Source organism: Equus przewalskii, chromosome 26 (genome assembly GCF_037783145.1).
Source record: "Equus przewalskii isolate Varuska chromosome 26, EquPr2, whole genome shotgun sequence".
NCBI classification, from domain to species: domain Eukaryota; kingdom Metazoa; phylum Chordata; class Mammalia; order Perissodactyla; family Equidae; genus Equus; species Equus przewalskii.
Genome location: NC_091856.1, coordinates 17,398,307 through 17,421,560, shown reverse-complemented (window position 1 = coordinate 17,421,560; position 23,254 = coordinate 17,398,307). Strand labels below are relative to the sequence as shown.

At 44.1% G+C, this 23,254-nt stretch overlaps 1 protein-coding gene across 1 annotated transcript in view; it reads right to left on the bottom strand.

The window, feature by feature from the left end:
• Window positions 1-23,254, bottom strand: part of SNX30 (sorting nexin family member 30) — a 117,387-nt gene that overhangs the window by 6,685 nt on the left and 87,448 nt on the right. The window contains exons 7-8 of the mRNA XM_008513171.2: window positions 20,871-20,957; window positions 10,063-10,215 (exon numbers count right to left, since the gene is read on the bottom strand). Of these exons, the coding sequence (XP_008511393.2) occupies window positions 10,063-10,215; window positions 20,871-20,957 (240 nt within the window). The remainder of the gene's footprint in view (window positions 1-10,062; window positions 10,216-20,870; window positions 20,958-23,254) is intronic.

Sequence of the window (23,254 nt, the reverse complement as noted above, 5' to 3'; positions counted from 1 at the left end):
TTATTATGTCTAAACACTGTTATGTATTTTACAGCCACTATCGCTCATCCTCACAACAATTCTATGGAGTAGAATTATTATTATTTATTACACACACACACATATTTCATAGATGGGGAAAATGAGACCCAGAGAGGTTAAATAACTTGCCCAAGATACACAGCTAGTAAGCGGCAGAGCTTATGATTCCAAAACGGATATTCTTTCCACTACATCAGTCCCCTTTCATTCCAGATCCTTGTGAAGAACCAAGAACCTGGAAGACTCTGGCACTCTCCTCTGAGAGCACCCTGCTTAGCAGAAAGGATCCTCCCTTTGAGCAGTCTTGTGCATAAAGGGAAGGACAGAAGAACCACACAAGCCTTTCTTTGAAACAGCCACGGAGCAGAACTTTGCACTGGGTCATTTGGGGAAGAGTTCTCAAGAGGTGGAGGAGAGAGGCATCCTTAGGTCAAGCCGGGGAGGGGAGTGGTGAAATCGCTCCCTGCTTCTTTCCCTGGTGACTCTGAAGTTGGAGAAGAAGCCAGACTCAGACCCTGCCCTACATAAGGAAGCCTGGGGAGCCTCAAGGAGCTGGCTTTCAGAGAGAGACCCAGTGCAGGAGTCGGTGGCATTCTGGGTCCTGCTGTCTCCCTAGGCCAGCATCTCAAATCTAGAAGAGTCCTTCAATGTTGGCCATGGGGAACCAAGGCCATATCAGCTTTCCTCTCAGTCCTCAAATGCTCAAGCTTTTTCCTACCTCAGGGCCCTTGCATATGTTGCTCCCTTTGCCTGGTGTACTTGTTCCTTAAGTCCTTGTCTCTGAGACTCAGATGAAATTTTACTTCCTCAGATTGGCCTTTCCTGCCCACTCCACTGGCCCTCTCCCATCCCTAGTCTAAATTATGCCCCCAGTATTTCCTCCCTCAGTTTCCTATTCTTTTCCTGTAGAGCACATATCTCACTGTGAAGTGCCGGGATTCTTGGATTAACATGTATCCTCCACTAGACTGAGGGCTCCTTACGGCAGGAGTCCTGCTGTTTTGTTTACCAATGTATACCCAGTCCTTCGCATACAGCAGGTGCATAAAAAGCATTTTTTTAATATATGTAGGAGCCAAGATGAGGCCCCAAGACAGTGACCCTGTTTGCGGTATAGAGGGGAGACTACTAAATATGGATAAATGACCTGGGTTTCAGTGCTGGGACCAGGGCCTTGGGAAGGCTAGCATTAATCACCAAGGAATGATGGACACATCCGATTGAGTTGGCGTTGGTGTAGTGGGAAGGCTGTTGAACAGTGGAGGGAAGGTGAAGGCATCAGGGAAGGAAGTACCATTTACTGAGTACCTACCACGTGCCAGGCATGTTCTAAGCACTCAGGTACGCCTTATTTCATTGTGGCTTCACAACCATTCAGTGGAGAAGGATCACTCCCATTATACAGATGAAGAAACAGAGGCACGCTGCCTATGGGTGCAGTCACTAGAGGAATGAGGCCTTGACCTCACATGGAGTGATCTTCTCATCTTTGGGCAGTCAGGACTGTTCTCGAGGACACATGGCCCCTGTCCCCACCACTGTCAGTATGCGAGAGTGGGAATTTTCAGATTTGTGAACCTGGTAGAGCTGAACCTGATCTTTGTACAGTCACTCAAAGCTGTATAACCTTGGGCAGAGTTTTAAAACCTTGCTGAGTCTCCAGTTCTTCAGCTTTGAGAATTATAAAACCCAAGCGACAGCCTTACGGTGAGGGATAAATGAGATGACATGCGTATCCAGCCCAGGCACACAGCAGGGGCTGCATAAAAACAGTGTGGAGAAAAGGAGTCTGCCACCTTTCTCTTTCCCCTCTAAAAGAGTCCTTCCTACGACCTGACAAGTAAGAGCTATTCCATGACTGTCTTCCTTAACCCTCCTCCAAGTAAAGATGCAGACATACTGCCTCTGAACAGCAGCCAGAGCCATCAAAGCCTTTGAAAAAGATGGATTCCTCTAGCTTGGGAGGGGGACATGTTTCTAGAATTGTGGTGGGAGTAGCCAAGTGAGTGTTTGTTCAGCCTGATTTCAAGTCTACAGGTTACCTGTTGAATTGTGAGCAGGCCATTGTTCACCTATAACTAAGCTTTTAAGGAATATTAGGATTCCTTAACAGAAATGATTTAAGTTGGATAGGCTAGGAGCAAACTTTGACTGAGGAGACTGGGCTGTAGCTTGATGGGAGCCGTGTGTTTTTGTGTGGGGTGTGTGTTGGGGGTGCTTAACCCGAATCCAGAGATCAAGGGGATTCATGAAAAAACTGCTTTTAACAGTTTTCCTTTATAATCCTACATACCTTTATTTTATGTATTTAAAAACAGTCTTTTTAAAAAAACAAACAGTATTTTGATAAGGGTTCTAGAGGCTTCAGCAGACGACCAAAGGGTCCATGGCACAATGAAAGTGAAGAACCCCTACACGCAGAACCACAGACAGCTTAAAGCAACCCCCAAGCCTCCATTACTGGGGGCATCCCTGTGCTAAGGGCCTGACTGACTGGTGGAAGCAGGCAGCTGGCAGGACCAGAGGGCATGACAGATAAAACTGCTGCTTCCATCAGCAGCGTGTGCAAGTGAAACCTCTGCGGGCACCCAGGGGGCCTCTGCTTCCAAACTCAGCACAGCAGGGAAGGACATGCAGGGATTGCTAAGACTAAACATATAAAATTATGGAAGGAGATGGGACTGGCAGGATTGTCTCTGGGTCTGGATTTCCGGCAGGTCCTTGTGAAAGGCTGTGGCTATTAGAAATGCTTCCTTAACGGGAGGTCTGTGGGGGACCGTGTCAGGATGGCAGCGTAGGCAGACTCTGAACTCACCTCTTCCCAGGGACACAACAAATTTACAACTACTCCTGGAACAATTACCCCTGAGAGAGAATTGAAAATTTGATAAAAAGAACCCCTACAACTAGGGACAGTGCTGACTGAGGTGGAAGGGGCAGAAATTCCTTTCTGGAGAGAAAAAAACGCCACCTTTGCGAGCTGCGGTGCCTCACAGCCGGCTGGGAGCAATCGTAAGGCATGAAGCCTTCCCTGGAGGAGCAGGGGATCTGAGTGGGGGAGTGTTACTGCTATAAGCAGCTTTTGGACTCAGCACAACCGAGACGACTGTCACAATATCTGGCTTTGCTGTCTACTAACAACAATGAGGAATACCCCCAGAAAAGCTATGGGACACAAGGGGGGAAAAAGCCTGCTGTTAAAGGGCCCACATACAAATTCACCTGTTTTAGAAAGCTACCTGAAATCACCAGAATGAAAGGTGCACAGTCCTTTGGTGAAAAGAGACTCACCTAATAGACTCTGGATACATCTCAGTGAGAGGTAAGACCCCTCCAGGGACTGAGACGTTGGCAGCAGCCATTGTTGTGACTAGTACAGGTGTGCTGACACAGATGCTGGCAGACACCGTTGGTATTCTTCCCCTGGCCTGATAGGCCAAGGTCTGCCCCACGCACTAGAGTACCAATTTAATCCAGCTCAGCCAGAGCAGGCAGCCCACCCTAGGGACTGGCCCCACCCAACAGCAAGCTCTCAGGCAACTTATGGGCCCACATAGGTGGGGTGCCAGGAACCTCAGCAGCCAGGTGAGTGGTTCTTCCTCTGTGGGGTAGGGCATGTGTGAGGGGTGGGCCTGCACTGGTGGAGCGGGGGGCCTCTGCAGTGGGGCAACTGGGTCTGCCTTAGTGGATTGGGGAGCACACTTGAGGCAGGACTTTGTTGAAGGGATGTGTGGCCCTGTGGGGAGTGGGGCTTGTCAGCTGCAGCAGACTTGTGATTCCCAAACAGCCACATACGGGATCGGGCCCACCTTCCAAAGCCTGAAACAACAGGGTACTCCCATGCCTGGGGATGGCCCCCACACAGCAGGAATCCTGAGAGAGCTGACAACAGCCTTGCAGGCTGGAGGCCTACAGAAATTGTAAGCCCCTGAGCCTAGCAACCAGCCAGGCTGGGAACCTACTCACTTAACAGAAAAATTGCAACAGGAATGGGCTATTAGACCTTGCAGCCAACTGTGCTGGGGCTCCCCAGGCCCGATTAAGTGACTGCAGGGTCCATAGCAGCCACACACAGCTGAGCATTGCAACTAGCTGCCTAGGGGGACAGCCTAGCCTCCCTGGGCACCTGCAGCAAGAGCAACCCTGCCACAAAAGAAGGACATATGTAGCCCACACAGGGGTCACTCCTGGAACATCTGGAACTGGTGATGAGAGGGAAGCACACTGCTGGGCCTCATAAAGCATCTCTTACATAAAGCCACCTCTCCAAGATCAGGAGACATAACTGACCCACATAATACACAGATATAAGCACAGAGAAAGAAGCAAAATGAGGAGACAAAGGAATAGGTTCCAAGTAAGGAAACAGGACAAAACTCCAGAAAAAGAACTAAACAAAAAAGAAATAAACAATCTACCTGACAAAGAGGTCAAACAAAAAGTCATAAAGATGCTCACTGATCTTGGGAGAAGAATGGATGCACTCAGTGAGAACTTCAACAATGAAGTGGAAAATATAAAAAAGAATCAATCTGAAATGAAGAATACAATACTAGAAACAAAAAATTCACCAGAAGCATTCAATAGCAGAGTAGATGATACAGAAGAATGTGTCAGCAAGGTGGACGAAACACTAGAGGAAATCACCCAAGCTGAACAGATAAAAGAAAAAATAATTTAAAAGAATGAGGATGGTCTAAGGGACCTCTGGGACAGCATCAAGCACACTAACATCCATGTTATAGGTGTCCCAGAAGGAGAAGCGAGACACAAAGGGGCAGAGAATCCATTTGAAGAAATAATAGCCGAAAACTTTCCTAACCTAAGGAAGGAAAAAGACATCCAGGTACAGGAATCACAGAGAGCACCAAATAAGACAAACCCAAAGAGGCCCACAACAAGATACATTATAATTAAAATGTCAAGAATTAAAGATAGAGAATCCTAAAAGCTGCAAGAGAAAGGCAACAAGTGACAAACAAAGGAAACTTCATAAGGCTATCAGCTGACTCCTCAGCAGAAACCTTACAGGCTAGAAGGGAGTGGCACAACATATTTAAAGTGCTGAGAGGAAAAAGCCTACAGTCAAGAATACTCTCTCTGGCAAAGTTATCCGTCAGAATGGAAGGAGAGATAAAGAGTTTCTCAGACAAGCGAAAACTAAAGGAATTTATCACCAAGAAACCAGCCTTATAAGAAATGTTAAAGGGGCTTAATTAAGTGGGAAAGAGAAGACCACATATAGGAATAAGAAAATTATTTTTTTAAAGGCAATAAAATCACCGGTAAAAGCAAATATACAGTAAAGGTAGCAGATCAACCACCTATGAAGACAATATGAAGATGAAAAGACAATTTCCATGATAAGGGGGTAACGGATACACATGCACAAAAAAAGGAGGTTAGATATGATATCAAAAACATAAAATGTGGGAGGAGGAGAATAAAAGAGTAGAGTTTTTTTAGCAAGAGGCCAAACTAAAGAGACCATCAGCTTAATATAGATTGCTATATACATAGGTTATGATATATGAACCTCACAGTAACCACAAACCAGAAACCTATAATAAATACACAAATAATTAAGAGAAGGGAACCCAAACATAACACTAAAGAGAGCCATCAAAGCACAAGGGAAGAGAGCAAGAGAAGAAGAAAGGAATAGAGAAGAACTACTAAAACACAGAAAAAAAAAGTAACAAAATGTTAAAAAGTATATACTTATCAATATATACTTTAAATTTCAATGGACTAAATACTCCAATCAAAAGGCATAGGGTGGCTGATTGGATAAACAAACAAGACCCATATATATGCTGCATACAAGAGACACCCTTCAGACCTAAAGACACTCACAAATTGAAAGTGAAGGGATGGAAAAAGACATTTCATGCAAATGGCAAAGAAAAGAAAGCTGGGGTAGCAATATTCATATCAGACAAAATAGACTTTAAAACAAAAACTGTAACAAGAAGGGCACCTCCTAATGATAAAGGGAACAATCCAACAAGGAGATATAACACTTGTAAATATCTATCCACCCAACATAGGAGCACCTAAACATATAAAGCAATTATTAACAGACATAAAAGGAGAAATAGACAGTAACACAATAATAGTAGGGGACTTTAACACTCCACTTGCACCAATGGATAGATCATCCAAACAGAAGATCAATAAGGAAACACTGGCCTTAAATGACACATTAGACCAGATGGACTTAGTAGATATATACAGAACATTCCATCCAAAAACTGCAGAATACACATTCTTTTCAAATGCACATGGAACATTCTCCAGGACAGATCACATATTAAGCCACAAAACAAGTCTAAATAAATTTAAGAAGACTGAAATAATACCAACCATGTTTTCTTACCACAACAGTAGGAAACTAGAAGTCAACTACAGGAAGAAAATCAGAAAAGCCACAAATATGTGGAGATTAAACAAAATGCTACTGAACCACAATTGGGTCAATGAAGAAATCAAAGGAGAAATCAAAAAATACCTGGAGACAAATGAAAATGAAAATACAACATGCCAAAATTTATGGGATAGAGCAAAAGAGGTTCTAAGAGGGAAGTTTATAGCAATACAGGTCTACCTCAACAAACAAGAAAAATCTCAAATGATCTAACAGTGCCCCCAAGAGAACTTGAAAAAGAACAACAAAGAAAGCCCTAAATCAGTAGAAGGAGGGAAATAATAAAAATCAGAGCAGAAATACATGAAACAGAAGCTAAAAAAGAAAATAGGAAAAAAATCGATGAAATTAAGAGCTGGTTTTTTGAAAAGATAAATAAAATTGACAAACCTTTAGCGAGCTTCACCATGAAAAAAAGAGAGAAGGCTCAAATGAATAATATCAGAAATGAAAGAGAAGAAATTACAACCAACGCCACATAAATACAAAAGATTATAAGAGAATACTATGAAAAGCTATACACCAACAAATTGGATAATCTAGAAGAAATGGATAAATTCTTAGAATCATACAACTTTCCAAAACAGAATCAAGAAAAAATAGAGAATTTGAATATACCAATCACCAGTAAGGAGATAGAAACAGTAATCAAAAACCTCCCCTGAAAAAAACAGTCCACGACCAGAAGGCTTCCATGGTGAATTCTACCAAACATTCAAAGAAGACTTAATACCTATCCATCTCAAATTCCTCCAAAAAATTGAAGGTGAGGGTAAGTTTCCTAACTCATTCTATGAAGCCAACACTACCCTGATACCAAAACCAGACAAGGACAACACAAAGAAAGAAAATTACAAGCCAATATCACTGATGAACATGATGCAAAAATCCTCAACAAAATACTAGCAACTTGAATACATTAAAAAGATCATACACCATGATAAGGGGGATTTACTCCAAGGATGCAGGGATGGTTCAACATCTGCAAATCAATCAACATGATACACCACATTAACAAAATGGAGAATAAAAATCATATGATCATCTCAATAGATGCAGAGAAAGCATTTAACAAGATACAGCATCCAATTATGATAAAAACTCTGAATAAAATGGGTATAGAAGATATGACAAATCCACAGCTAATATCATTCTCAATGGAGAAAAACTGAAAGCTATCCCCGTAAGAACAGGAACCAAACAAGGATACCCACTTTCACCACTCTTATTTAACATAGTATTGGAAGTCCTAGCCAGAGCAATCAGGCAAGAAAAAGAAATAAAAGGAATCCAAATTGGAAAGGAAGAAGTGAAATTGTCACTATCTGCAGATGACATGATTTTATATATAGAAAACCCTAAAGAATCCACCAAAAAACTTCTAGAAATAATAAGTGAATATAGTAAAGTTTCAGAATACAAAATCAACATACAAAAATCAGTTGCATTTCTATACACTAACAACAAAACAGCAGAAAGAGAAATTAAGAATACAATCCCAGTTACAATTGCAACAAAAAGAATAAAATACCTAGGAATAAATTTAACCAAAGAGGTGAAAGATCTCTACACTGAAAATTATAAAACATTGTTGAAAGAAAGTGAAGATGACACAAAGAAATGGAAAGATATTCCATGCTCTTGGATTGGAAGAATTAACATAGTTAAAATGTCCATATTTTCTAAAGCAAGCTGCAGATTCAATGCAATCCCTATCAAAGTTCCAATGACATTTTTCACAGAAATAGAACAAAGAACCCTAAAATTTATATGGAACAACAAAAGACCCCAAATAGCTAAAGGAATTCTGAGAAAAAAACACCAATCTGGAGGTATCACACTCCCTGATTCCAAAATATACTACAAACCTACAGTAATCAAAACAGCGTGGTACTGGGGCCAGCCCAGTGGTGCAGCAGTTAAGTTCACATGCTCCACTTCAGCGACCCAGGATTCACTGGTTTGGATCCCAGGTATGGACCTACGCATCACTTGTCAAGCTATGCTGTGGCAGGCGCCCCACATATAAAGTAGAGGAAGATGGGCATGGATGTTAGCTCAGGGCTAGTCTTCCTCATCAAAAAGAGGAGGATTGGCAGCAGGTGTTAGCTCAGGGCTAATCTTCCTAAAACAAAAAACAAAAAAGACAGCATGGTACTGGCACAAAAAACCCATACACAGATCAATGGTACAGAATTGAGAGCCCAGAAATAAACCCACACATCTATGGACAGCTAATTTTCAACAATAGAGCCAAGAACATACAATGGAGAAAGGAAAGTCTCTTTAATAAATGGTGTTGGGAAAACTGGACAGCCACATGTAAAAGAATGAAAGTAGACCATTATCTTACACCATACACAAAAATTAACTCAAAATAGATTAGAGACTTGAATATAAGACCTGCAACCATGAAACTTCTAGAAGAAAACATAGGCAGTACACTGTTCAACATCGGTCTTAGCAGCATATTTTCAAGTACCATCTGACTGGGCAAGGAAAACAATAGAAAAAAATAAACAAATGGGACTACATCAAACTAAAAAGCTTCTGCACAACAAAGGAAACCATCAACAAAATGAAAAGACAACCTAACAACTGGGAAAAGATATTTATCTGATATTTGATAAGGGGTTAATATCCAAAATATATAAAGAACTCATACGTCTCAACAACAAAAAAACTAACCACCCAATTAAAAGATGGGCAAAAGATCTGAACAGACATTTCTCCAAAGAAGATATGCAGATGGCCAGGAGGCACATGAAAAGATGTTCAACATCACTAATTATCAGGGAAATGTAAATCAAAACTACAATGAGATATCACCTCACTCCCATCAGAATGGCTATAATTAACAAGACAGGAAACAACAAGTGTTGGAGAGGATGTGGAGAGAAGGGAACCCTCCTACACGGCTGGTGGGAGTGCCAACTGGTGTAGCCACTGTGGAAAACAGTATGGAGATTTCTCAAAAAATTAAGAATAGAACTACCATAGGATCCAGCTAGTCCACCACTGGGTATTTATCCAAAGAAAATGAAAACACAAATGTGTAAAGATACGTGCACCTCTATGTTCACTGCAGCATTATTCACAATAGCCAAGACCCGGAAGCAATCTAGGACCCCCATCAAGGGACAAATGGATAAAGAAGATGTGGTATATATACACAATGGAATACTACTCAGCCATAAAAAAAATGATGAAATCTGGCCATTTGTGACAACCTGGAGGGAGCTTGAGGATATTATGCTAAGCAAAATAAGTCAGAGGGATAAAGTCAAATACCATATGATCTCACTCTTAAATGGAAGATTAAAACAACAACAAACAAACACATAGAGACAGAGATTGGAGTGGTGGTTACCAGAGGGGAAGGGGGGAGAGAGGAGGGGAAAAGGAGTGATTAGGTACATGTGTGTGGTGATGGACTGTAACTAGTCTTTGGGTGATGGACATGATGCAATCTATGCACAAATCGAAATATAATGATGTACACCTAAAATTTATATAATGTTATAAACAGTGTTACTGCAATTGAAAAGATAAAAATAAATTTAAACATTTTTTTTAAAAAAAGAGGGCTGTAGTCTTGTCGACACACTCATTACCTTCTCATAATACTGGATGTTCTTGTCAGCCATTCCCATGAGCAGCTGCCGGAAGTCCTGCCTCTTGTTGTTCTGCCACCTCTCCATGTCAGCTTTCAGATCAGCATTGAAACATTCCATCCGATCCTGACATTTCTCAACGTCTGCTGGCACCTGGAAGGCAGACACATAAACGGTATCTCACGCCTCGATCTTCTCTGTTGACACGTTTGTGCAAGAACAAATTATACATTAAAATGCCATAAACACACTCCCTCGTCTGGAAGCATTTGTTTGAAGGTAGCGGCTTGGGTTTTCAGGTCTAAGAAGGAATTCTGAACAAGGCTAAGCTGCCCCAAATCTTCAAATTCATCCAAGCACAACAGGGAATCATGGGGTAAACAGCCCCTTGTTGATAAACAGGAAGAAGAAACGTTGCAATTCAGAGTCATCTGTCTTTAGTTCCTTTCTTTTACCCATCCATACATAAAAATGTATGCAGATGGGAACGTACAGCATTATTTGGTATTGCCCTGCCCTGTCTCTTGTGTCTCATAATGAAACTAGAAAAGACGGTTTTCCCAAATCATGTGAACTATTCCATTACTTGTGATGTTTGATAATGCCTACCCTCATTAGTGAGAGAATTAATTGCAACAATAAGACTATTGACCAGCTTCCTCCTCTAAACCCCACGACACCATTAAGCTGGAGACTTGTCCATGTACCCCCAGATAGCAGATAATCAAAAACGAAGGGTTAAAGTTAGGTAATTCTGGGCAAATGGGAGGAAAATTATTTATGCGTGTCAAAAGAATCTGAAATACAAAGAAGAAAAATATAGCAGGCTATTTCAAGTTTTTCTTGAAGAAGTTTAGAAGACTTTCTCAAAATGGAACTATGTCACCTGAATTTCACAACTTTCACTTTGCTTTGGTGAGTTTCATCCACCCTATACAGCTAGAGAGAGAACGTCCAATAATATGAGAAGGTAATGGGACATGATTACCCTGGTTCCCAAAGAACAAAGCTAGCTTCTCTCCTAACTTAAGAGCTCCAGTGGGCCCTAATGGTGGCCAGGGCATCAACATGCCCAAAGCCGGGTCATTCACCTGCCAAATGCTTCGGAACGATGAATGAAGCCTTGTAATTTTGTGTGATCCCAAATGTTTCCAAGCTGTGGGTCACCATCAAGGTCAATCTCTACCAACCAAGGAAGTTTAAACCAAGGTCTTGTGGGCAAGGAGTCAACCCAGAAACACCAATAATGGTGAGGCCAAGCCTGAGGGAGCTGGACGCCTTCAGGGCTTCCAAAAGTGCCAAGAACACTTGGCCATCTGTCACCCAGACCATTTGGAGATGGCTGCAGTACACAGGAGCAAGGAAAGGGAAGCAGCCTAGGTGAGGGGATTCAAATGTGCCTGGCACGGGAACCAAGCTTGGGTAAGAAAAGGATGAATCGGAGAGAATATAGCGAGGCATGCTGGGCAACTTAAAGTAAAGCAACTTTTCTTTTAAGAGGGGAAAAGAAGGCTTCTTCAAAGCACTTAAGCTTCTGGAAGGAAAAAAAAAAGACTTGACTCTTTCTTTGGGTGCCATGACGGAGGTCACTCTTGTCTTTCCCTGCTGGTTCACCCATTATTGTTGGCCACCCTGGGGGGAAGTGAAATAAAACAAGAATGCCCTGACTCAGCTTCCCCTGAGCCATTTACCCCCACAAACACCCAGTGAACCAGCCTCAACAGGCACCCAGCAAGCCAGTGTCTCCAGGCCAGCCTCATCTGAAGGCATAGTCCAGTTCCCTTATGCCTCTCCCAGACACTGCTCATTTTAGTATCTGGGTGAAAGTGCCTAGGAGCAACTTCCTGTTTGCTTAACATAACTACTGCCACAAGGAGGACACAGAAAGCTCTCAGAAAAGACTCCCATCAGGGTACCGTGAGAAGAGGGAGGCTGGGCTCTCTGACTCAAAGGAAAGATTCTTGGGTCTGTTCAGGCGATGGGAACTCTGGCTGGATCACAGATATTAAGTCAAAACTATATCTCTAGATTTCATGATTGCCTGACCCTCACTTTGGGAATATTTTTAGCTTACCATTTTCACAACACATTCCATGCTGGACACTGAAGAATACGAACGTGCTTAGGTCTCAGTAGGCAAAACTTATCACAAGTCACCTACAGTCTCGTTGGGGAGAAAACGAACATGTCTGGATAGTAAGGTGAGATGTTGTGAGTGCTTTCACTTCACTCTGAGCCCTGAGATAAGCACACTAGGAGGAGGAGCTGGAGAGTGAGACCAACTTGGATGAGGGGTCAGGCTTAACTGAGGCTTAACTTAACCACTGAGGCAATTCTTCAAAGATGACAGAAGTGGGACACATGATGATGGGGCTGGAGGGCACTCTAGAGTGACAGTACGTGCAAGTGACAGAGATGAGACAACTTCTAGACCCACCCAGGAAGAGCTCACAGGCCACGGTGCCCACGAAGGCATAGAGAGAGAACTCAATCACCAGCTGGCAAGATGGCGGGTTGGGGGGTGTAGAGGGGGAGGGTAGAAGATGAGAAGCCTGGGACTCTTCCTGAAGGCCAGGTTTTCTGAGGTCCATTTAACTCATGCCCCATTTTCGAAAACAGAAAAGCTTCATGCTTCCTCTAACTATACAGAAAGTTCTAGAGCCAGACTTCCAGAGTTTGAATATTTCATCTACCACTTACTAGTTGGGTGACTTTGGGCCTCTCTATGCCTCAGCTTCTTTTTCTGGATATGGTTGTTTTGATACTAAATGAGATAATATGCAGAAAACACTTGCACCTGGCATATATTAAGCACTCAACAAATATTTGTTAGTTCTGATCAGTATCAACATTGTAAATCACTGTTCACAAAAGATATCATTTGCATAGTGCGTCAAGTTAAGAATATTTTAGCGAGCTTTATTCTATGTCTTAAAAATGCCTTGTTTTCCAAATATAAAATATGTTCTTTCAAACGTCATTCTTTTTCTGGATAATGGGTTCTTCCTACCCTTCACCCATGCTACCCCACCCTGAGATTTCACCAGAGACCAGACATGAGTCAACACCAAATTGCCCTTGAGATCACAAGACAACCCTTGGCTCCCTGGAACCAAAGCAGTGGCTGTAACACCAGAAGAGAGTAGACAGATTACACCAACCTGGTGGAAATGGAACTGACAGATTTGGCAACCAACTGCACGTGAGAAAAAAGATAAAGAAAGTCAGAGACGAGCCTGAAGTTTCCAGTCTGGGTGACCAGAGTGGCAATAGTCCACTGCAGGGCTCAGGATAAAGGACAGGTCCACAGACCAGATAAAGCAGGTAGCTGCTGCCATGGGAAAGGTAAGACCTCCCCTCCACAAAAGGGGGCTAAACACTTTAGCAACAAGAAAACAACCCTATCTTTAAATGAGCAGAGGACTTGAACAGACATTTCTCCAAAGAAGATATACAAATGGCTAACGAGTGAATGAAAAGATGCTGGACATCACTAATCATTAGGGAAATGCAAATCCAAACCACAATGAGATACTGCTTCACACCCATTAGGATGACTATTATCAAAAAACCCAGAAAATAACAAGTGTTGGTGAGGATGTGGAAAAACTGGAACCTTTGTACACTGTTGATGGGTATGTAAACTGGTACAGTCACTGTGGAAAACAGTATGACATACAAACTGATATATTTGTACAGCCATGTTCATAACAGCATTATTCACGATAGCCAAAAGGTGGAAACAACTCGTGTCTGTTCACAGATGAATGGACAAACAAAATATAATATACACATACAGTGGAATATCAGTCAGCCTTAGAAAGGAAGGCAATTCTGACACATGCTACAACGTGGATGAATCTCGAGGATATTACACTAAGTGAAATAAGTCAGTCACAAAAAGACAAATCCTGTATCAGTCCACTTATATACTTATATAAGGTATCTAGGTAATCAAAATCATAGGGACAGAAAGTAGAATGGAGGTTGCCACGGGCCAGAGGGAGGGGAGAACGTGGAGTTGTTTAATAGGTACAGAGTTTCAGTTCTGCAAGATGAAAAGACTGCTAAAGATTAGTTGCACGACAATGTGAATTTACCTAACACTACTGAACTGTACGCTTAAAAATGGTCAAGATGGGGGGCCAGCCCGGTGCGCAGTGGTTAAGTTTGCATGGACCACTTTGGTGGCCCAGGGTTCGCTGGTTCGGATCCCAGGTGTGGATCCGATCAAGCCATGCTGTAGCAGGCATTCTACATATAAAGTAGAGGAAGATAGGCACAGATGTTAGCTCAGGGCCAGTCTTCCTCAGCAAAGAGAGGAAGATTGGCAGATGTTAGCTCAAGACTAATATTCCTCAAAAAAAAAAAAAAACTTGAAAAAAATGGTTAAGATGGTAAATTTTATGTTATGTGTATTTTGCCACGATTAAAATTTTTTTTAATAGACAGAGTAATAAAAGAGGGGGCTGAGAAGGGGAGGGTCAAAGAGTAGAACTCATGGAGAAGCCTACATTTATAGAGTTAATAAAGGAATCGGCAAAGGTCACTAAGAAAGATGGGCACGGAAGCAGGAAGTGAGTCAGAAAAGTCATAGAAGCCCAGGGATGGAGCAGGGAGGCGGTTGGAAAGCGGTGGGGGTGGAGGGGCTCAAAAAGAAGAGGAATTGAGGTGAGCTGTCTCAAGGGACTGGCTCCTGAATTTGCCCAACTTTATGAAGAGGAAGGCTGATGGCACCAGACGCTCAGGCTCACCTTCTTCTCGCTTTTCTTTCTCTTTGGATGGTGTCTTTGTGACAATCAACTCACTGACCAGTAACATCCAGCATTCCTATTTATCTCAGTGTTTTAATTTTTTGACTGAGGTTTTATTAGAGGTACGCTATCTTGTGTCTGAAGAATGTTGAGATGGCGATATCCAAAGCTAATAATGGTTGGGGGTTGCTTATCACAAGACACCATTAAGAAAAAAATCACCAGATAAGACCTCAAAAAAACAAAAACTCCTAAATAGAACACAAGACTGCATTTTTCCCATTGGTTCCCCTATCTCTCATGAGAATTTCCATTATACAATATGGGTTGTTGGAGCGACGGGAGAAGGATAAAGTGAGATGAGATTAAGCTTTTTTTGTGTGTTGGGGAGCAGGGTGGTAATATAAATTCATTCAACATTCATTTAAAAATGTGTTATTGAGTTCTTTCCAGGGACCAAGCATTTCTAGGCCCTATAATATAAACCTCTACTTAAGTTTCCTTCTTGGAGCTAGGCTGGAGATGTCACATTATCTGCTCTCATGATGACAGTAGGGTAATAAAGTCCCCAAAGATGATATAAAGCAGCCATGATCCCAAGACTTGGGGGAGAGGGGATTCATGGCTGCCATGAGACAGGTGCTAGGACCCATGACAGAACCAATTCAAGATGATAGTCTTCTCGTCCATATGCTGCTGAGTGAAAAGGTGGGGCAGGGCTTCCTAACTGGTGCTGTGGGAATGACAGCAATATTGATCCCTAGCCCTCTGGGAACCCAGAGTTCCAGGCTGGCCACCTCCAGCTTCAAGCAACCTGATCTGTTTATCCCACTGTGCCAGACAAATATTTCCATTTTCTATGTGAGCTGTGAGATGAAAAAAAGTTGAGAAAACGCTGAGACGGGTCAAGGTTAAAAAGAGGCTACTGAATTTGGTAAATAGGAAGTCACTAGTGCCCTGAAAGAAATTTTTTTTAAGAGATAAAAAGAAACAAACTTCAGAGAATGACAGGTGAAAAGGTGTGTGATGGAGGGAGGGAGAAGCAAGGGCATAAGAAGAGTCTAGAGCAGGTACCTTGAGAACAAAGGAGCCAAGAGCTTACCTGCATGATGGATGAAAGGAGCTAGTGGACACAAAGACTGAAGACCTAAGAGGAGATCCATATTGTCTCCCCTAGCCCCTCTACCATTCATCCGTAAACGCTTACAAAAGCCAGAACCCACACTCAATGAAGCAAAGATAACGGGAGCCCATGTAGTGGGGATAAAGGGCTACAACTTTGGAGCCAGACACATCTGGGGGCCAATCCCAGCTCCACCATTGGTTAACTCAGGCATGTAAATTATATAAATCCCCTGAGCCCTGGTTCTACATCTGTAAGATGGGGACAACCACACTGATAGAGGCTTTTGTAGGAATTAAACAGATAAAGGACGTGACAGAGTTCTGGCCTTCTCTGGCTGATGTGACCTCTGCCTCATTGGTCTGGTTTTCTAACCCAGGTTGAGATCACAGCTGCTGTGGAGAGAACTGGGAAACATCAGGCGTGTCTCTCCTCACTTGTCAAAAGTGTCTGGAAACAACACGTAGCCTTGCTTAACTCGCAGGTCTGTAGAAGCTCCATATTAAGAAGTCTCCCTGCTCCCATCTGTCACTTTGGAATAGAGTTCCTGCTGTCTGCCACACCTTCCCAATTCCAGAGTGTTAACCATTTCGGTGGTTCTAAGAACTTTTAAAGATCCAAAGCCTTCAAGAGGTTTGTCCAGGTGATCCCACGTTCTACTTCCCCTCCCTACTTGGGCTCCACCTGAGAAGTGACTGCTCAGTACGTCTTGTTTTCTGCTCCCCCACCTCCACATCACACACCTTCTCACCTCCACAATAACACTACCCATTTCCAACAGCCTCTTCACCTGGCACTGTACCCACTAGTAGGCCAGCTGTGGGTCAGGGCCTAAGATAGCACTCTCCCCCTCCTTTTTTTTTTTTTTTTTTTTTTACCTTTTGCATTCTCTCTTGGCTTCCCTTCTTTGTTCTTTTTTGAACTAAGGGCTCATGAATATATTAGCATTGAAAAGAGTCAAATGCAGAATAGTGCAAAACATGCACATCCCCCCGCCCTCAGTTTACCCTCACGTGCACATTAGGGTATGTATGCTTCCCGTCCAGTTTACGTGCAATTCCTCGGCGCCTCTTTGCTTCGAGTATTAGCTCTGAAGGCCTCCCTAGCTTCTAAGGAGGGTCAGATTCTCAGATTTCTACAAGTCTGTGGTCCTGACAGATGCAGGAGGGAGCCAGCCCCCTACCAAGTGCCTGTAATTTCTCTAACCTCAAAATTAAAATGAGGAAAGCCAAGTCGACACAACAAAGCTCCATCTCCCTGAGAATGAACCACCTCAGGGTCTGCTGAGTTTCCTCAACCTAAAAACAAAGCAAAACTTCAAATTCTATGAGACTAACACTTTCCCTCAGCTCTGGAGGCCTCATCCCCGTGTGCCCTCCATACACACGGAGGAGCCACAGCCAAAGGGCTCCCAGTCCAGCAGCTGGAGCCACAGGGCTCACTCCTTCAGCCTGAGACGTCCACTCCAGTGTGAAACTTGCAGTGAGAGTCACAGAGACCCGCGGGGCTACTTTCTTCTTCTGGGCTACAGAGAAGCGATCAGATTTTGATACCCTCCATGGCTTCACAAAAATCAACTTTCCCTCACTCTTCAGAGCAACTTTTCAAGATTTCACCTCAAAACAAGGTAAGCCCCTGGATCTTCTGTTAACATGCCCAGACCTGGGGCCCTCCTCTGTGAAAACTGCCCATCTTTTGGCAAGAATCTCCCCTTCCCTCGCATGGACCTGTGAACAGCTTGCTCCCACGGCAGTTACTAACAATGCAACTCGTTGAGTCCTTGGGTGGAATGAGCCCTGCCCGACTTCCTGATACCCTGGCTTTTATCTCACCGACAGGAGCTCTGGAAAGCAGGCTCAAAACCACATGAAACAAAGTACAGCTAAACCTTAAGCTACTCATTTCCTAGATGTCTCTCTACCTGCTGTTGGGTGGTCAGGGAGGATAGGCATTCGGAAGGAGTGGGCAGGCAGGGGAAGCTTTAGGATACAAGAAGCAATTCCCAAAACAGTGCGGTCAGAAAAAAATTTTAATTAAAAAAGAAAAAACATAAGTGGCAATAAACCCAGAAAATAAGTTCTCATTCAGCATTCCTACTCGAGACAATTGGAGCCGGTATGGGAAACAGGGGGTCCACCAGCGGAGCATCTGTTACCACCCCTACATCTTCACAAGTCACATGGACGAAGCCCACAAAGGCTAATGAGCAAATCGGTCCAAGCTGGGGGCAGAGCTGGGATTTGAACCCAGGACCATCTGATTCTAAATCCTGCACTCTTTCTACCAAACCATGGTCGACTTGGACAGGCCACCAACAGAGACATCCTCTGCCCATCCAAGTAGCTGCTGCCCCAGATCCCAAACTGGCGGCACAATTTTTGCTGCCCCCACTGTTAGATCACACTCACTGGTACAGCACCATCATGACGCCCCGTTTTGTTGTTAAATATCACAATTGCTAAATAAGCAATAAAATGAACTTTGGCATGGCTCAGCATCCCACCAGAAAGAGAGAAGACGAAGACTACCTACTTGTGGTGTGCTAAGAGAATGCAGGTGTGTTTGGAACCTACGAGTTAGTCTCACTGGCTGGAAAGAAACCCGTCCCCCTCTTGTAAGAACTCCTGTGGCCTAGAGAATGAGTCGTATGGCTCAGTGATGCTCCAGGGAGGTGAGAGCAGCAAGAGCAGGAAGAACACCCACTTGGAGAAGAGAATTCACCCAGGTCAGCAAAAAGGGCAGAGCATGAGGCGGGAGCCCCCACAGCCAGCCAGTAGAATGTGGGAGCCAGAAACAGCTGTCCTGTCTGCTCCATCTGCTCTAAGGCAGGTGTGACCTTCAGGCAGCCAGCAAACCAGAGGGCAGCCAGCTTTTCTTCAGTCTATTATTCATAACCTCCAGTTCCTGTCTTTGGAAAGGAACTACCCCATATAGGGCTGAACATATATTAAATGACAAAACCAGCCTCTGAAAAAGCTTGTATTCAGTGCTGAGCAGGTATAAATGCTGACAGAACTATTTAGGACACATCGTTTAAATACAGGATCCTCAGCTTCCCAACTAGGCCAGTGGCAGAACTTGCCCTCGCCTCCCCTCTCTAGCTGGGAAAAGTGACTTCTCTATTTATATCGGGGAGCTGAATTGTTAGAATGAAATTTTTAAATATCTAAACACAGTATTCCATGTCATTCCTTTGATGAGACTGAGACATGGGCACAGAAGATGGCACGACGTTCCAGAATATCACAGGGACAGCTAAGAACTAGACAACAGGACAGGCAGCTGGAAGATAGAGGGCAGCTGTGCACACAGCTGCATTTCCACCATGATCTCCCTTGTGACATGGGATAGAAGGCCAACAGCCTGTGGCAAGAGGAACAAAAGGGAGGGTGCCTGGCTCTCGGGCCAAGTCCCAGCTGCATACACTGGGCCAATGACAACAGTCCCAATCCTTATCATCTGATTTTCCATAAGATGTATGCAGCCTTCCCTCGCTGGTGTAGATCACTATGAATGACACACGGAGCAATGCAACAAGCATGCGCTATCTGCCCGCTGTGGCCAGCATGTGGGAGAAAGACCTTTGGCTTCGACAAAGCTGGCCAATTTACTGAGCTGCTCTGTGCCCCTCGTTTTTCCTCACCCATGAACTGGAAAAGAACAATGCCTTCCCTCTGGGCCTCAGATGATTCCTGTGGCGATCATGTGAAGCAATTAATATAAAAAAATACTATATGGGGTCAAGGTGTGTCATTTCCAAGATTCAAGTTTCAAATTCCCAAAGCTGGCTCCTTTCCAGGTGTATCTTGGCCCAGCAGCACCACTGAGAACTAAGACAGAGGAAGACAAAGAAACAGACAGTTCTGATGTCAAACTATTTCTCTGAAATGTGGGCCCCTGCTATTTATCTTTTTAATATCATTCCTTACCCTACCCTGCTTTCAGAAAAAAATACACTTTCCAATTACAAACCAAAAGGAGCAGAGTAACATAATGGTAACTGGTAAGGTTCTCAGGTCAGCCTGTAGGATGTGATCCTGGCTGTACCACTTGCTAGCTGAGTGATCTTGGGCCTCGGTTTGCTCATCTCTCAAATGGCAATAATAATGGTACCTAAACCACATGATTGTTGTATGGAATAAATGAGATAATATAAATTGCTTAGCACATTGTAAGCATTTGCCTGTTGGCTATCATTACTCTTGTTTTTAATCCTGGCTGCAACAAATGCAAAGAAGAGAAAGGCAACAAATGGGAGAGACCATTACAACAGGTGCGTTTTTACAACTGTGGTCGTCCATCGAGACCCAGAGCACCGGAGCTAGAAGGAGTCAGAAACAAGCTAGATCAGGGCTTCTCAAACTTCGTGGTAAAGGACTACTTTTTGTTGGCTTTTCCCCCAATAGAACCACACTGTAGTCCTACTATGCATAACTAGTATGCAGCTCACTCCACACGCAACTCTCCACGCTAGTTTGATAACACTCACCTTGGGTGTTCGACAAATGTCAACTTGCTATAAAAGTGCTTACTCTCAGCTTCTGTACTTTTTTCATCATGGATCAGTTACCAGTCTGTAAACCACAAACGGCAAACTACACCTTTGAGAACACTGATCTAGATTGTTCTTCCCCTTTCTCCTCAAGCCCATTTTATGGAGAGAGGAACTGCCCATGAATGGCAGAGCTGGGAGTCTTTAAAAAAAACATCTCAGGAAACAGCAGAAAACTCAACCCCAAGTGCACATTAGGAAGTCCCAGAAATAAGACATAAAAGGGAGCAAAAAGAAGAAAAGAACAGCATCAACACAGCCCGGCTGGCACTGACCAGTTTAGTCGGGTGTATCTGGGGACAAGAATTCACTTAGCACCAGCAGGGCCATTACAGCTTGCAGCCCAGAGCAGCCCACCCCTCCCCGTGGCCTCCCTGACCTTGGGCCGGTCTTCCTTCCTCAGAGCCACGGCTTCCAGTTTGGCTTCATACTCTGCTTGCACTTGGTCCCTCTTCTTCAATACGCTCTGTGGAGGCAGAAGGCGAAGCATGTAACACAGAGTTCACACAGGGGCTTCCAAGCCCCAGGCAGTTGCTTCTTTACCTATTTCCTCTCCGCATCATGGCAGGCCCATGCCTGCCGGGCCCAGCCACATGCTCCTAGGACAGTCTGGCTGTGGTGTGACACGTGACATGGACTCCGGAGGAAGCAGGGGTGGCGGACAGAGAGAAGGAGAACCATCCTCAGAGACTGAGCTTTCTAGTGCAGGAGCTCAGCCTGACGCTGAAAGTGACAGAATTCCAGAGAAGGGCAAGTGGGGGAACAGTGCCCACCCCACAGCCACAGTGATGAGAGGACTCAGCTATGCCGAAATGTGGAGCTTGGCAAGGGGACTATGCAGCACATTTCCTGAACTGTTAATGGAAAAGTTTAAGTCAAGAGAGTTCTTGACTTTAATTTATCGAGTTGATCCCTGGCGGACCAATTTGCTCATTGATCTATTAGCCACTTATTTGTCCTCCACTCTGGGCCAGGTATACAAAGAGAAAGATACAGCTCCTACCTGAGGGGTTCTGGCTAGGGGAGAGGTGCAGATGCAGCACGAGGCTGCCTGTGATAAAAGAGCTACGTACAAGTCCACAATCCCTAGAGCCATGCAGCGAGGCTGCCAGAGTGAGCAGCAAATGGGCTCAAAGACAGCCAGCCTGCACAAGACTAGGGTAAGGCAAGCCAGGCGCCCAGGACATGAAATTTAAGGAGACACTTACCCTTGGGCCTGTGTCAGCACAAGGTCAGCACCTGAGCGTGAGTGTCTCCCTAAATCCGTGCCCTGGGTACCTCCCTTGCCTCACCTAGTCCTCGCTCTGCCGCTAAGACCCCACCAGGTAGAACAGAAAAGGTTGCAGTCAACATTCTAGAAAAGCATCTGTTTCATCCAAGGGTTTCTTTTTTCTTCTTTTAGTAGAATCACAAACGGCAAACGAAGTGTGATAAGAATTTTCTTTCCCACTAACTCAGCAGTCACAAATTGTTAGGAAGGTTTCTAATCTCACACTTTTCCAATAGGGACCTTCCAGCAGAGATGGAGTCAGAGCAGGAGGGAGCCATTCCTTGGCTAAGCAGTGGGCACCTTGTATCCCTGACAATGTGCTAAAAGGTGACGAACAACTGGATTGAGAGCACTCTGGGGACAACCTTCTAACAGAACGCATCAACACAGGGAACCTCGAGTCTTCCCCGGAAGTAAGTATTTACGTTGAGAAGTGTTTACCATGAGAAGAACATGAGGTAAAACTTGCAATAGCTCACTTTTCATTGTTTGCCACTCATCTTTCTCCCGTGAGCTCTGACGCTCCCTCCCCACACTCATCGACCTTTGAGTAGGAATGTGTACAGTGCTGTTCAATAGAACTTTCTGCTGTGACGGAGACATTCCATGCTTTGCACTGTGCATTATGTTCCATAATACCATGGCCACTAGCCCCACGTGCTGATTGAGCTCCTAAAACATGGCTAGTGTGACTGAGAAGCTGGATTTCAATTTTTAATTTTAATTTAAACTTAAATAACCCCCTATGGCTCATGGCTACCTTATTGGACAGCACAGATCTATAAAGTAAAAATAAACAATGAAAAATCAGGGGTCCTTTCTGGATTTCATAGAGCCCAGAAAATATTCTAAATCTATTGGTGTGGTCTCAACAGTAGTAAGAATCATAATCTCCACCAAAGAGAAATAAACACAAGAAGCTATCCATGGAGACGCGAATGTGGTTCTCGGAGGGACAATGGGACAGCAGGAAGTGGGTTGACTGGAATCCTTATCACTGCCGTGTTCTCCCTTCATAGCACGCCTTACTTAACAAGCCTGTTCTTATTGGGACAAGCACACATCTACACTAGGAATGGGGTTGTAGGAACGAGGGTGAGCTGTTGCATGACACGCTGTCAGTGTGGCAAGAACTTCATAACCAAGGCTAGAAATGCTTTTACAACAATGCCTTGGAATACAGTCAGCGTGGTGTGGGGCTGCCTGCCCCTCTTCTTCTCCAAGTCTCTCTGCTAAGCTTGCCAAGGCCCGGAGGCAGGGAGGCATGGTCAGAGGAGACGTGTCAGCTCCACACAGTTAAAACAGCCGAAATGTATCTCCCCTCCCTACTCCCAAAGCAGGTGTGGGGACCCCATGATTCAGCCATACTCCCTCCCTAGTTACCTGGGGCCTTCCGTGGCCCAGAGGAGAGGTAGATCTGTTTCCTCAGTCACTGCTAACTTCTAACCTCACCTGGAGTGGCCAGAACGCTGCTTTCTCATGTAGGCTGACTG